This window comes from Enhydra lutris, unplaced genomic scaffold, assembly GCF_002288905.1.
Source record: "Enhydra lutris kenyoni isolate GAN:26980312 unplaced genomic scaffold, ASM228890v2 scaffoldscaffold23, whole genome shotgun sequence".
NCBI classification, from domain to species: Eukaryota; Metazoa; Chordata; class Mammalia; order Carnivora; family Mustelidae; genus Enhydra; species Enhydra lutris.
Window position 1 is genome coordinate 19,778,504 of NW_019154107.1, and position 15,673 is coordinate 19,794,176.

Here is a 15,673-nt window from a genome sequence, read left to right on the forward strand (position 1 = left end):
GAAAGTTACTCTAGGGAACATGAGTTTGCCCAGACCTTCAGGTCTCCAAAACAGGTGCTGGGGGCACTTGGGTGACCCAGTAGATTAAGCATCCAACTCTTGGTTTCAGCTCAGGTCATGATCTCAGGGTCCTGGGATCAAGCCCTGCATCTGGCTCCACGCTCAGTAAGGAGTCTGCTTGAGATTCTGTCCTTCCTCCGCCCCTCCACCCCCCACAAGCATGCTCACGCACATATGCACCCTCTAAAATAAATCTTTAAAGAAAAACACGTGAGAGTGAGAAACAGGAAGGTGGGAACTTTGCAACACCAGGCATTGCTGCTGCCTGTCAATTGCTTCATGATGGCTTCAGTGCTATTGGAAAGTAGTATTCTAACCAGACAAGAGAATTTTTAGGTTCTCCAGGCATTCTGCATCTCCTGTTCTCTCATGCTTTCTATTCTTTGCCAAATTTGGCTCTTTTCATCTGCACTAGACCCTAGGGTGGAATTCAAAGGGAAAAAAATAAAGCATCCACCTGCCAAGTCCCTTATTCCAGATCTGATAAAGGGAACATGTGTCCTGACACTGACTCCATTAGGTAATACCTGTGACAGATCCTCTCTGCATGACATCTACCTGGACTATCTTCCGGCTCCCCAGTCACGATTAACCCTCTTTTTATAGGCTGCTTTGCAAAATTTCCACTTCAAAGTTGTGAAGCCACGAGGCCTGTGGTTCTCACGATGTGAGCCCCAGACCAGCGGCTTTGGCCACGCTTGGGAACACGCTCAAAGTGCCAATCCTCTGCCCCCATCCTAGACCTACTGAAGCAAAGACTGTGGGCATGGGGCCCCATTCTATGTTTTAGCAGTGTTCCAAGTGATTCGGAGGCTGCTCCAATTTGAGAAGCACTACATAATTCATGTATGCACTTTCTTGTTGCTTTGGCCATCCCCAGCCTGCAGAACTCTAGAGTCATCCCAACATCTACGACTTAAATCAGATTTTTCTGTTCTTCAAATTCCATCAGAATTCCATCAGATTAAAATCACATCAGAATTTTACCCAGATTCCCTCTCTCTATATATCTGCAATCCACAGTAACATCTAGCAGATTCTGTGACAGGTTTGTAAAAAAAATCATGAGCACAGGGTGTGAGCCAGTAGTTCTAAATTACCAACAGCTTCCAACACACACTGGGAATTTTTGTTACACATTTCCAGATGTCAACATAGTCATCTCCCTAGGTTTACAGTTTTCAACTTGAAAGAGAACTCCAAGTACCCTCTGAGAAGCTATTCCCACCCCTGGAAATAGTAATTTTAACTTTGTCTTAGTTTCGAGTCATTTCTTCCAGTTACTTAGCTCCAACAGGGTTCCAAGCACTGTGCTAGGTACTGCGTAGCAAATGTTGAGGGGATCTTGGGATGACCTTATAAGTGTCACCTCTGGAGAGGTGTTAGCCAATGCAGCAGGACCAAAAAAAAAAAAAAGTATATCCCAAAGGTTCTGAGTATACCCCGCCTTCTCCCTCTTTCAGCCAACTAAAGATAATTCAGATATCTTCATTTCTTCTTCCCTCCTTTGCCCTCTGAGTTTTTGATCTCAGTATGGATGGGGTGCTCTTTCTGGGGGGAGAGAGAGAAATCAAACATGGAGGGGGGTTGCCAAAAGGCAGATGGAAAACAGACACGTTAAAGAATCTATTGTGTCCTTCTATGACATCACTGGCTAAGGATGTATTTCTATCCTACACTCTGCCAAGGGATCTCTGTGAATCTCCTGGAACATCTGAGATGGGGCTCAAGTCCTCTTTCATTATCTTCTTCTGGGAATATGGAAAGGCTGCATTGTCCAGCCTGCCTTGAAGTTCGGTTGCAATCATGGGATGGATTCTAGCCAATGGACTTGGAGAGAATAATCTTATGCTTCCAACAGGAAGCATGAAAGAGGGGTAGGGTTTGTTGTCCTCTCTCCCAACCCCTTTGCAGAAACCTGGAATTCCTGTGTTCTAAATGTTGACTCTACAGGATGGTGGGACCACCACCAGCCTGGGCCCCTGAAAGACTTTGAAGAGTAGTGACTATGGACTATGAACACGTAGCCCCCCTTGCACTGTGGGAGAAAAAGGATGGGTGAGAAAGGAAGATTTTTAGCAGTTTTGCTTTAGCCTAATTATCCTTTTCACAGTGGTCAAGAGAGACAAGTAAATATTTGGGATTGTTCTGAAATTACCTTTTGGCTATTGAGTTCTGCTTTTTGAAGGCACCATGACTCTGAGCCTGAGCACCATGATTCTAGCTTTGTTAAGTGTTACCAAAGGAAAATGTAGTTGTTAAAATGGGGGTATTGACAAGTACCCTGGAAGCACGGAGGTAAAAGAGGCCAAGCCTGGAAAGGCTAACTGGATGCCTGCTCTCCTAACAGCACAAAGGATTGCGTAGGTCCTTTTCATAGCCTTTTCCCTACCCACGCCAACCCCACCCAGCAGAAAGACAGACAAAGCAAAGACAAAGCATAGCCCCTTGGTTAAAGGGGGAAGAAGACAACACAGGAAATTATCCACCACCTGATAAATACACATGTGCAGCACCATGCCAGTTTGCATGGTCCTAGAACTCTCAGACTACAAGCAACTCAACATTGAAGGTTACGTGGAATTAATACTGAGTAGCAAGAAATCAGGGAACATGATCCCCAAAAAAGTACATTGTAAGGGTACAATTTAAGGCCAGGACTTCCACCTACCTGAGCTGCAGGGCTAGGGCTGGAGGCATGATCTTTGCTCCTATCCTGCCGATGAGGGTCGGGAACACACCTACAAGCTCCACCACCGTGATGTGTCGAAGATCCAGGCTACACTGTGCTTGCTTTAAAAAAAAAAACAAAACAACAACAACACAAACGCAACAACAAAGGGAGAAGTGTGATCATGAAGAAAGACTTCCAGGTCAAACTGCAGAGTGCCAGCAACAGCAGTGTTCTGCTCTGGGTAGTTTATTTGCCTGCTCCAAACATTCTTGAAAACAGTGGAGAAATTGGGGTTCAACCAGTGGTTATAAAACCTAAATACCCTTGTAGAGAAACCACTCGGAGTTGGCTTAGCAATCAAATTTTGAAAACCTAAGTTGGCAGTCTGTGTATTTCCAGAAGGGGGTGAGACTTTGCATGAGCTGAAGATCCTAGAAGGTGTCCAAATCCACCCCCCAGAGAATTCAAATTTGTTTTCAAGGACAGAAGAGTATTGCCAGAGTCCCCTTATCTGCCCTTGCTTCTCCCCCACTCCCTTGTCCCAAGCTCCTCACACCCAAACACAGTAAGAAAAGACACAGTAATCAAAGGCTTCAGTCTTCATCTGGTGCCCTAGTTTTGACATCTGGTGACCTATTATGCCTGCTGCCCATAGGACACCCTTTGAGAGCCTGACACTAGAGGCTGGGCATAGGGGGGAGAGGGCTTGCATTTTTGGGTCCCAAGGGACCATAAAAATTGGAGACAGAGTTATTGGAGAAGTACAACTCCTACAGCACAGCAGAGAGGAAGACTGAAATACACCAGCAGTCTTTTTCTTTTGAGATTTTCTTTGAGAGAGAGCGCGCGCGCGCGCGAGCGAGCATGCGCACAAGTCGGTGGCGGGGTGCGGGGAGGAGCAGAGGGAGAAGGAGAAGCAGACTCCTCTGCCAAGCAGGGAGCCCGGCATGGGACTCGATTCCAGGACCTCAGGACCATGACCTGAACCTTTAGGCAGACACTGAACCGACTAAGCCCCGCCCCCCCACCCAGGCACCCCTATCAGCATCCTTTCTGAGAATGGGACCTGCCTGCTTGTCCAGGAGGTTTGGCCTGAGGGGCAGGCTTCCAGATTGGCATGTGTCTAGGGGCCTCCAGAGGTGCCCTCAGGGAGTGGTGACCAGGGGATGCCATCTTTGGGCTCTAGGTCTGCCTCATTCCACCTCACTGTTATCTTCCAGAAAGGAGCTTATTTCTTTGTCTGGTAACTTGATTTTTATGGCTGCCACCAGGGAACCCATCCCTATCACCCAACTGTGGGGCTTCGGCTAGCGGTCCTCCAGGCCAGAACCAAAAGAGAGAGGGTTCCTCACTAGCTACCACCTCAGGGCACAGCAAGGGGTGCCAGACCCAGTAGCCCAGTCATATGTGAAAGAGGCCTGTGAGCTTATCAGCACAGCTGCCTCTCATTAAATACACCTCAAAGGACAGCCTGCAACCCTTCCCTTGGATGGCAGACCCCGTCCCTTCATGCTCTCCCTTGTCCACACTCCAGAGCAACAGCATCTACCAGAGGGGAGCTGTGTAAAAACTGGCGCCCCAGTTTTTAATGTCTGGTTCCTGGATTTTTGTGGCTGCCACTCACAAAATGCCCCATGATGGCCCAGCTCTGGTGGCTGGAAGGGCCTGCATTCCTGGGTCCTATGGGATGGTAACAGTCAGAGTTCCTGGCAGGCTCCCACCCCCAGGGCACTGGACAGCCAACTGAGGCACAACCCTGGTATGGCTGTGAAAGAGGCCTGTTTGTCCTGGATCTTTGGCCAAACAGGCGGACTTCAGGCTTGGCACACATCTAGAGGCCTACAGAGATGCTCAGGGAACACTGGCCAGGGGACACCATCTTTATTTGCTCTTGCTCTCCCCCCGACCCTGGAGGTTTTCTGGGCTATGCCCAGGCAGCACAATTCACTCACTGCCCTACCCATGATGGATCAAGACTCACAGCCACTCCTGACCAGGGAGCCTCTTTGGGCAAATCTGCGAGTTGCCATAAGTGAACCCTTCCAGCCCTGCCAAGACAGGACCATGAGTCATGGTCCCACCGGCTGTGGAATATGGCTTCTACCCGCCTCCCTCTGACAGGGAGGATTGGTAAGAACACCAGGGTACTACCTAACCCGACCGCTCCCAAGCTGGGAGGTAGGGGGGCAGAGCTGATTACCACCAGAGTGAACACAGTAGTCCTGTTCTGACGTGAACTTGAAGCTTGGCTTGACTGGAGTCAAGACCAAAAATGAAGAGCATTAGCAACCTTGCAGCTGCTGCTCCCACTGAACCCAACAGGGAAACCAAGGCACCACCCACTCATTCGTCACCTGATTGCTGAGTACAGCTTCCCGACTGCCCGACCAGGCTGTCTTCCCACAGCACAAGGGATGCTGGATGGCCTATGTGACAACCCTGCTTAGAGTGGCACTTGAACAGAGGGCAGGGCCCATGACTCTTCCTGTCTGCAGAGCAAAACTGGCAGAGTCACATGTCTGTGACATTCAGTGCCTGCTCTTGCCTCATTCAGGTCCACGAACAGTGAGCTGTGCAGGCCCTGGGTTTCATCCTGCACCCTGCCCTCACCAGAGCTGGAAAGCTGTCATAGCTCTACCTCCTGCTGAGGATAGTAGCCAGTCCTGCCTAATAAGCCTGACCTGAGAATCCAGCCCATCCTACAGCTTCACTTGGGTAAGAAAGCAAGCCAGCTGTCCTATCCAGCTCTTCTCAGTAGTGGTCCACACACCCCATTCCCCAACCACCGGCCTTAGAACTCAAACAGTTCTAAGGTCTAAATAGGTCTAAAATAGACCCTAAGAGCAGGACCCACGTGCCCAAAGACACTACCAGCAGACACAGCCAAAACACCAAAACTGAGCTGATTGCGGAGGAACTGTCTCCCCTAGAGCGAAACTGCAAAGTCTCGAAGAGAACACTTACTCGAATGTGTACAGACCAACATAAGGAATCGAGGATCATGAACAATCAGCAAAGGAAACCCATCAACGGCAGTTCCAAAGGTAACTAATAAAGCTCTAATAACTGATGCTAAAGAAATGGAAATCTATGAATGGTCAGAGAATTCAGAATAATTCTAGGTTTAGTGAACTACAAGAATGCATAGACAACAAAATTAGGAAAGCAATGCATGAAGAAGACAAGAAGTTCAAAAGTTCAACAAAGAAAGAGCAACAATTAAAAAAAAAATAGGGACACCTGGGTGGCTCAGTTGATTAAGCATCTGCCTTTGGCTCAGGTCATGATCCCAGGGTCTTGGGATCAAGCCTCGCATCGGGCTCCCTGCTCAGTGTGGAGCCTGCTTCTCCTTCACCCTCTCCCTCTGCCATTTCCCCTGTTTGTGCTGTCAAATAAATAAAATCTTTTAAAAAATAAATTGAAAAAAAAAATCCTAGAGTTAAAGCATATAGTAACTCAACTGAGGAATTCCATACAGAAAGCATATAGTAACTCAACTGAAGAATTCCATACAGAGCATCCAAAGCAGTCTTGGCTATGCAGAAGGGAAAAAAAAAAAAAAATCAGCGACCTGGCAGATGCAGCATTTGAAACTATTCAGAGGATAAAGAAGAATAAGGAATGAAAAAGAAGGACTAAAGCCTAAAGGACTTATGGGACAGAATGGAAAGAAACAATATTCACATTATGAGAATTCCAGAAGGAGGATAAAAGGGGAGAAAGGGGCAGAAAGTGTATTTAAAACAATAATCACTGAAAATTTCCCTAACCTGGAGAGAGAAATAGAGATCCAGATCAAAGATGCCCAGATGATCTCAAATAGGGCTATACTGAGACACACCACAAGTAAATTGTCAAAAGTCAAAGATAGAACAAGAATTTGAGAAACAGCAAAAGAAAAGAGAGAAGTTACTTACAAGGGAAGCCCATAAGATAATTAGTGCATTTTTCAACAGAAACTTTTCAGGCCATAAGATAATGGGTTGGCATATTCAAAATATTGAAAGAAAAAGAAAACTGTCAGCCAAGCATAATATACCAGGTGAAGGGGTTCTTCAGAAACGGGGAGATTAAGATTTTCCTAATCAAACCAAAGTTGAGGGAATTCATCTCCATTAGACCTGCATGACAAGAAATGCTAAACAGAGTTCATTAAGTAGAAATAAAATAATACTTAGCTGACATCATAAAAACATAAGAAGGCAATATAAAAGTCACTTGATGGTAAAGTATATGATCAAAATTGGATGGTAAGGATGATGCTTAATTCACTTACAACTCTAGTTTTAAAGTTAAAAAATGGAGTAAAAATGACTCAAACTACAATCATCTGTTATTAGTTACACAATATAAAAACATGTGAACTAAAACATCAATAACCTAAAATGTGAAAGGGAGGAGAAGTATAAGTATAAAGCTTAGGAATTCTATTGAAGTTAAGTTGATATTGGTTTAAAATAGAGTGTTACAATTTTAAGATATTTTACTTAAGCCTCACGGTAACCACAAGGGAAAAACCTGTAGTAATTATACAAAAGAACATGATGAAGGCAAAGCATATTGAAACCATAAGACATCAAACACACACACAAAGACAGAAGGTAAAGATATAAGAAACAATAGATCTACAAAACCATAAAGAAAACAAATAACAAAATAGAAGGTACATTCTTATCAATAATTATTTTAAATGTAAGCACATTAAATTCTTCAATCAAAAGAATACATGAATGGATTAAAAAAAAAAAGATCTAACTACATGCTGCCTACAAGAGACTCACATTAGCCTTTAACACACAGAGACTCAGAGTGTGTGGATGAAAAAGAATAATTCGAGTAAATGGGAACCACAAAAAGTAGAAGTAGCTATACTTGTATAATACAAAACACTTTAACCTAAAAATGGTAGAAAGAAACAAGGGGCACCTGGATGGCTCAGTCATTTAAGCGTCTGCCTTCAGCTCAAGTCATGATCTCAGGGTAGGGTCCTGGGATTGAGCCCCGTGTTCAGCCCCCTGCTCCGCAGTGAGTCTGCTTCTCTCTCTCCCTCTCTCCCTGTGCCCCGCCCGGTACTCATATGTGCACTCTGTCTCAAATAAATAAATAAAATCTTAAAAGAGATGAAGAAGTTCATTATGTAGTGATAAAGGGATCAATACATCCGGAAGATATAAAAATTGAAAACATTTATGTACCCAACATCAGAGCAACTAAATACATAAAGCAAAAACAGAGCTAAAAGGACAAATAAACAGCAATAATACTTGTGGATTTAATATCCCTCCATCAACAACGGAGAGATCATACACTCTCCAAAGATAGCCAATAAGGAAACAGTGGATTTGAACAATACTATAGACCAAATGGACCTAAATGACATACACAGAACTTTCTATTTAAGAACAGCAGAGCACACATTCTTCAAATACTCATGGAACATCTCCTAGGATAGACCATATATTAGGCCACAAAACAAGTCTTAGTTCAGTAAGAATAAAATCCTACCAAGTATCTTCCTTGCACATAATGATATAAAACTAGAAATCCATAACGAGAGGAAAGTAGAAATGCCCAGATATACGGAAATCAAACACTTCCCTGAACAGCCACTGTATTGGAGAAGAATTCAAAGGGGATATAAAAAAAAAGTATCTTGAGACAAATGAAAATGAAAACACAACATATCAAAACATAAGGGATACAGCAAAAGCAGTTCTGAGAAGGAAGTTCATAGCAATAAAAGCCTATATTGGGATGCCTTGGTGGCTCAGTCATTAAGCGGCTGCCTTCAGCTCAGGTCATGATCCCAGGGTCCCGGGATCAAGGCCCACATCGGGCTCCCTGCTCAGAGGGAAGCCTGCTTGTCCCTCTCCCACTCCCTCTGCTGTATTCCCTCTCTCGCTCTCTCTCTCTCTCTGTCAACTAAATAAAATTTTTTTAAAAAGCCTGTATTAAGAAATTTCCCAAATAAACAACCTAATTTTATGACTTAAGTAACTAGAAAAAGAAAAACAAACTGAGCCAGAAGTTAGTAGAAGGAAGGAAATAAGATTAGGGTAGGAAGAAACTAAACATAGAACAGGAAAATAGGAAAAAAATTAACCAAACTAAGAGTTGTTTGAAAGATAAGCAAAATTGACATAACTAAACTGACTAAAGAAAAAAAAAAGGATCCAAATCAACAAAATTATAAATGAAAAAGCAGATGTCACAACTGATACCACAGAAATATAAAGAATCACAAGAGGCTACTATGAACACATACATGCCCAAAACTGGACAACCTAGAAGAAACAGAAAACTTCTTAAAAACATACAAACTACCAATACTAAATTAAGAAAAAGTTAAAAATGTGAATAGTCTGGGATGCCTGGGAGGCTCAATTGGATAGGCATTTGCCTATGGCTTAGGTCATGATCCCAGAGTCCCGGGATTGAGCCCCATGTCAGGCTCCTGCTCAGTAGGAAGTCTGCTTCTCCCTGTGCCTCTCACCCCACTCATGCCCTTTCTCTCTCTCAAATAAATAAATAAAATCTTTAAGAAAATGTGAATCGTCTAAATACTAGTAAGGAGACTGAATCAGTAATCTAAAACCTCACAACAAAAATGCCCAGGACAAGATGGCTTCACTGCTGAGTTTTACCAGTTAAAGAAGACTTAAAATCAATCCTTCTCAAATTCTTCCCAAAAAGTGAAAAGGAGGAAATTCTTCCAAACTCATTTTATGAGGCCACCATTACCTCAAAACCACAGCCAGAAAAGGATAAACCAACATCCCTGATATTGATGTTGGCTCAGTCGGTAGTGTCTGACTTTTGATTTCAGCCCAGGTTGTGACCTCAGGGTCCTGGGATTGAGCCCCACATCAGGCTCTGTGCTCAGTGCGGAGTCCACTTGGTCCTCTTCCTTTGCTCCTCCCCTGGCTTGTACTCTTACTCTTTCTCTCAAATAAATAAATAAAATTTAAAAAAAAACAACAGAAAATGCTTAGGAATAAACTAACCAAGGAGGTGAAAGATCTCTACTCAGAACTATAAGGCAGTGATGTCAAAGAAAACACAATTAAATGAAAACGTATCCTGTATTCATAAATTGAAAGAATACTGTTTAACTGTGCATACTACCAAAAGCCATCTATAGATTCAATGCAATCACTATCAAAATTGCAATGGATTTTTTTTTTTACAGAAGTAAAAAAAAAAAAAATCCTAAAATTTTTATGGAACCACAGAAGAACACAAATATCCAAAGCAATCCTGAAAAGAAGAAAACAGGAATCATTACACTTCCTGATTTCAAGCTATGCTACAAAGCAGCTATAGAATCAAAAGACTGTTCTACTGGCATAAAAAGAGACACACAGATGGATGAAACAGACTTGAGAGTTCAGAAGTAAACCCAAGTATATGCAGACAACTAGTATTTGACAAGGGATGCAGGAATACTCAATGGAGAAAAGACAGTCTCTTCAATAAATGGTGCTGGGGAAATTGAATATTCACATGTAAAAAAAGGAAATTAGACCTTACCTTATACCCACAAAAATTAACTTGGCATGATTAGAGACTTAAACATCAGACCTGAAACCATGAAATTCTTAGAAGGTAAATTAAGGAAAAAGCCCCTTGACAGGAGTCTTGGCATTGATCTGGATATAGACCTAAAGCACAAGTAACAAAACAAAATGGGACTACATCAAACTAAAAAACTTTTGTACAGCAATAGAAACAAAAAAAAGTGAAAAGAAAACTTAGAGAATGGGAAAAATATTTGTAAGCCATATATCTAGTAAGGGTTTACAGTCCAAAATATATAAAGAACTCTTACAGCTCAATAGCAAAACAAAACAATGGAATATTACTCAGCCATCAGAAAGGATGAATATTAACCATTTACACCATTGTGGAGAGAACTGGAGGGTATTATGCTGAGCAAAATAAGTCAATCAGAGGAAGACAATTATTGTGTGGTTTTACTCATATGTGGAATATAGAAAGAACACAGAGGATCATAGGGGAAGGGAAAGAAAACTGAATGGGAAGTCATCAGGGACAAAAACCATGAGAGACTCTTAACTCTAGGAAGCAAACTGAGGGTTGCTGGAGGGGAGGTGGGTGGGGGGATGGAGTATCTGGGTGATGGACATTAAGGAGGGCATGTGATGTGATGAGCATTGGGTGTTATATGTAACACAGAATAACATTCAATAAAACATTGAAGACTACATCTGAAAATTATGATATACTATATGTTGGCTAATTGAATTTAAATAATAAAAAAAACTCACAAAAATTCCCACAAATAATCTAATTTAAAAATGGGAATATCAGAATAGAAATTTCTCCAAAGAAGATACACAAAAAGTCAGCAGGCAAATGAAAAGACACTGGATGTCACTACTTAGCGGGGAAATGCAAATCAAAACCACGAGATAGCCTCATCCTGTTAGAATGCCATCAGCAAAAAGACAAAAGATAACAAATCCTGGTAAGGATGTGGAGAAAAGGGAACCCTTGTCCGCTGCTGGTGGGAATGTAAATTGGTGCTGTCATTATGGAAAATAATATGGTGGTTACCCCCCAGATTAAAAATAGAACCTTCATATGACAGCAATTCCACTTCTGGATAGTTATCCAAAGGAAACAAGAACACTCACTAGAAGAGTGTTCAGTGCAGAACTGTTTACAAGAGCCAAGATAAAGAAACAACCTCAGTGTCCATTGATGGATGAATGGATTAAGAAAATAGGAGAGGGGCGCCTGGGTGGTTCAGTGGGTTAAGCCTCTGCCTTTGGCTCAGGTCATGATCTCAGGGTCCTGGGATCAAGTCCCGCATCGGGTTCTCTGCTCGGTGGAGAGCCTGCTCCCCCCACCGCCCGCCTGCCTCTCTGCTTACTTGTGATCTCTGTCAACTAAATAAGTATTTTAAATAAGTATGTTAAAGAATACTTTAAAAAAAGAAAATAGGAGATACACACAATGAGATATTACTCAGCCAAAAGAGAGGAAGAGGCACAATACATTCAAAGTGCTGGGGAAAACAAACAAACAAACAAACAAACAAAAATGGAAAAAAACAACTCCCAACCAAGAGGACTAACCAGTAAAAGTTATCATGCAGAATACAAAGAGATAAAGATTTTTACAGACAAAAGTTAAAGGAATTCATCATCACTAAACCAACCTTACAAAAAACTGTGAAAGACACTTCTTTAAGCTGAAATGAAAGGGCAGTAATTCATAACAGAAAGACTCACTGGTAAAGGTAAATATATAGTAAAATTGGTGGATTGATCACATAAAGCTAGTATGAAGGTTTAAAGACAAGAGTACTAAAAATACATTAAGGGATAAACAAGATAAAAGATGTCCACTATGGGAGGAGGGGCAAAATGGTGGAGAAGTAGGAGACCCTGTTTCAACTGGTCCCCTAAAGTGAGCTAAATATCTACCAGAACCCTCTGAACACCCATGAAATCAGCCTGAGATGTAGGATTATACACTGCTGGATCTCTACAGGGGCAGAAGACAACAGTGGACAGGTTAAGCGTACTGGAAACGCACAGACTAATATCAGAGGATAAACAGAAGGGGGAGGGAGCCACCAGAAGTGACCCACTGGAAAGTAATACCCCAATACGAAAGTACGCTGTGATTGGAGACCAGCATTGACTTGGAGTCTGGTTAAAAGCACTCACAAAGAGCAAAAGATCTTAAGGGGCAACTGGTGGAATCGGGCGGTCACGGGCCTGGGCCTAAGCCCACGGACCCAGGACAGCCACCACTGGCGACCACCCATGCCAGAGAGAGTGTGGCAGCACAGCCTCCAGTTCCTGATCCTGGAGCCCCCAGGGTTGCACAGCCTGAGGCAGTCTGCTGGACGCTCTCTAGAACCACAGCCTTTTGTGCTCTGTGCACACTGTGCAACTGGAATCTGAACCACACTCCCCACCTGCACCTGAGAGAGCTCCATGCAGGTGCTAGCTGGCAGTCTCTAGGACCGGCCAAGGGTCGGGATGCTCCCAGCCCGGACCTGAAGGAACTCAGCTTGATTTCTGGAAGGGTTCCCTTGGAGGCAGAGGCAGACGTGGGGCAGCCAAGTGAATGAGCGCACCTGGCCTGGTCCTCGGACAGCAGTCCCGAAAGGGCAGCCCCCGGAAGTGGGCTCCCTGGACCATTATCGCTCATGGTTTTGGTATGGGGGTGTAGGGACAGGCGGGCGCTTGGGCAACCCCTGAGACGGTGGCTGGGGACGTGCACTGCCTGTGGGAGTTGCACAGCTCAGTGGAGATTGCAGAAGGGGGAGTCTGTGTGTTCTGGACCAACCAGAAGGGAGCCGACTGAGGCTTCTCTGAGATGGAGGTCTGGATGCAGTTTGCTTTCCTCTGAATCTCTGAAAAGCCGCAAAAAGCCACCAAAGAACAAGAACCTCCAGAGAACAAAAGCCTGAAAAACTGATTTCCACAGAGCCCAGCCCCCTGATATGGGGCAGGAGGACTCAACCCAAGCAAGAATGACTGAAAAACAACGTGGCAGGCACTGCCCCCAGAAAGCCAGCCGATAGAACGAGAGGACAACTACCATAGGGTCCCCATAAAACTGTAAAATCCCAATATCAGGAGAAAACAATATATTACGCTCCCAGTATTGCCCTAAAACCTATTTCATAGATACAGCTTCTTTTAATTCATTCTCACGATTCTTGTTCTTTCTTTAACCTACCTACCATTACAACTAGAGGTTTAATACAACATATTCCATAATAACCTTTTAACGTGAACTTTTTTCATATGTATACCTGTATTTTCTTTTTCTTTTCTACTTTTTTAAATATACATATAGATATAAGCTTCAAGGTAATCTCTTTCCCTAATCAATACTACCCCTATATATAAACCAGTTTTAATTTCCCTTTATCTCTAGAAAGTTGAGTCCTTTAACAAAGATATCAAGAAACACCCAAGAAGAACCAAAATAACCTTCCTTGCTCACATCCAGGATTTATAACAACCCTCCCATCATCTTCTGTCAGTGTTTTGTGTATTTGTTTTTGTTCTGGTATTATATAAATCTTATTTGTAGGGTTCATTTTGGTGAGTTCTTTTTTTTCTTGTCATTTGCTTTTGTCAGTCTTTTTGTCTGTTTTTGTTTATATACCTTATAAATCTTACTTTTGGGGTTCATTCTGGCTGGGTTTTCTTTTTCCCCTATCTTTTTTTTTTTTTTCTTTTTGGTGGCGACTTCTGATTGCTTAGAAGCATTCCAGGGTGCACCTTGCCAGGATCGTGGTTGATACATTCAGCTATACATTCCCTCAACCACCTCTCACCAAAATGACTAGGAGAAGGAACATCCAACAGAGGAAAAATTCAGAGACTGTGCCCTCTCCATCAGAACTATAGGATATGGACATAAACCAGTATGTCAGAAAGGGAATTCAGGGTTAACAATTATCCAGGCAATGGCTAGGTTGGAGAAAACCGTTAGTGACAACATAGAATATTTAAGGGCAGAAGGGAGAGCCGACCTGGCAGAAGTTAAAAATGCTATCAAGAGATCAATTCTAATCTAAATACTCTAACAGCTAGGGTAACCGAGACAGAAGATAGAACTAGTGATCTACAGGACAAAATGGTAGAGAAAAAGGATCAGGAGGAGGCATGGAACAAACATCTTAGAAGCCATGAAAACAGAATTAGGGAAATAAATGATGCTATGAAACGTTCCAATGTCAGAACGTTATTGGGATCCCTGAGGGGGTGGAAAAAGAGAGAAGACTAGAAGACTAGAAGATATAGTTGAACAAATTCTGGATGAAAATTTTCCCAATCTGGGGAAAGGAACAAGCCTTTGGTTCCTAAGGGCAAAAAGAACAGCCATCAAAATTCAGAAATCTAGAAAGACCTCAAGGGACTTAATTATGAGACTCACAAATCATAGTTTTAGACAGGAGCTTCTGAGGGCAGCTAGGGGTGAGTCCTTATGTACAGAAGAAGGTCCATTAGAATAATGTCAGACTTGTCCACAGAAACCTGGCAAGCCAGAAAGGGCTGGCAAGACATATTTCAGGTACTAAATGAGAAGAACATGCATCGAAGAATACTTTATCCAGGAAGGCTGACATTCAAAATGGATGGAGAGATAAAGAGCTTCTAAGACCGGCAAGGTTTAAGAGTATGTGACCACCAAGCTGGCACTATGACATATTTTAAGGGGGGGGGGGTATAAAAGAAGAAAGAACACAAGAGTGACATAGAACAGAAATTGACAGAGACAATCTATAGAAACAAGGACTTCACAGGCAACATGATGTCAATAAAAATGTATCTTTCTATAATCACTCTCAATGTGAATGGCCTAAACGCTCCCATAAAATGGCATAGGGCTACATACTGGATAAAACAACAGGACCCATCCATATGCTGTCTACAAGAGACCCATTTGGAACCTAAAGATACTTCCAGACAGAAAGTGAAGGGATGGAGAAGCATCTTTTATGCCAATGGGTGTCAAAAGAAAGCTGGGGTAGCGATTCTTATAGCAAATAAATTAGATTTTAAACTAAAGACTGTAGTCAGATAAAGAAAGATACTACCTCATTCTTAAAGGGTCTATCCACCAAGAAGATCTAACAATTTTAAATATTTATGCCCCCAATATGGGAGCAGCCAACTACATAAGCCAACTGTTAATAAAAATACAGAGTCCTATTGATATGAATACATTAATAGTAGGAGAACTTAACACGCCACTCTCAGTAAGAGACAAATCATCCAAGCAGAAAACCAGTAAAGAAACAAGAACTTTGAATGACACGTTGGACCAGATGGACACAGATATATACAGAACATTACACCCTAAAACAGAAAACTCATTCTCCTCAAGGGCACATGGAACTTTCTCCAGAATAGACCACATACTGGGTCAAAAATAAGGGCT

General features: G+C 42.7%; 1 protein-coding gene across 1 annotated transcript in view; it reads right to left on the reverse strand.

The window, feature by feature from the left end:
* LOC111150491 (sushi repeat containing protein, X-linked) overlaps positions 1–15,673 on the reverse strand; it is a 122,535-nt gene that overhangs the window by 11,226 nt on the left and 95,636 nt on the right. Inside the window, exon 9 of the mRNA XM_022507964.1 lies at positions 2,732–2,853. Coding sequence (XP_022363672.1) covers positions 2,732–2,853 — 122 coding nt within the window. The remainder of the gene's footprint in view (positions 1–2,731; positions 2,854–15,673) is intronic.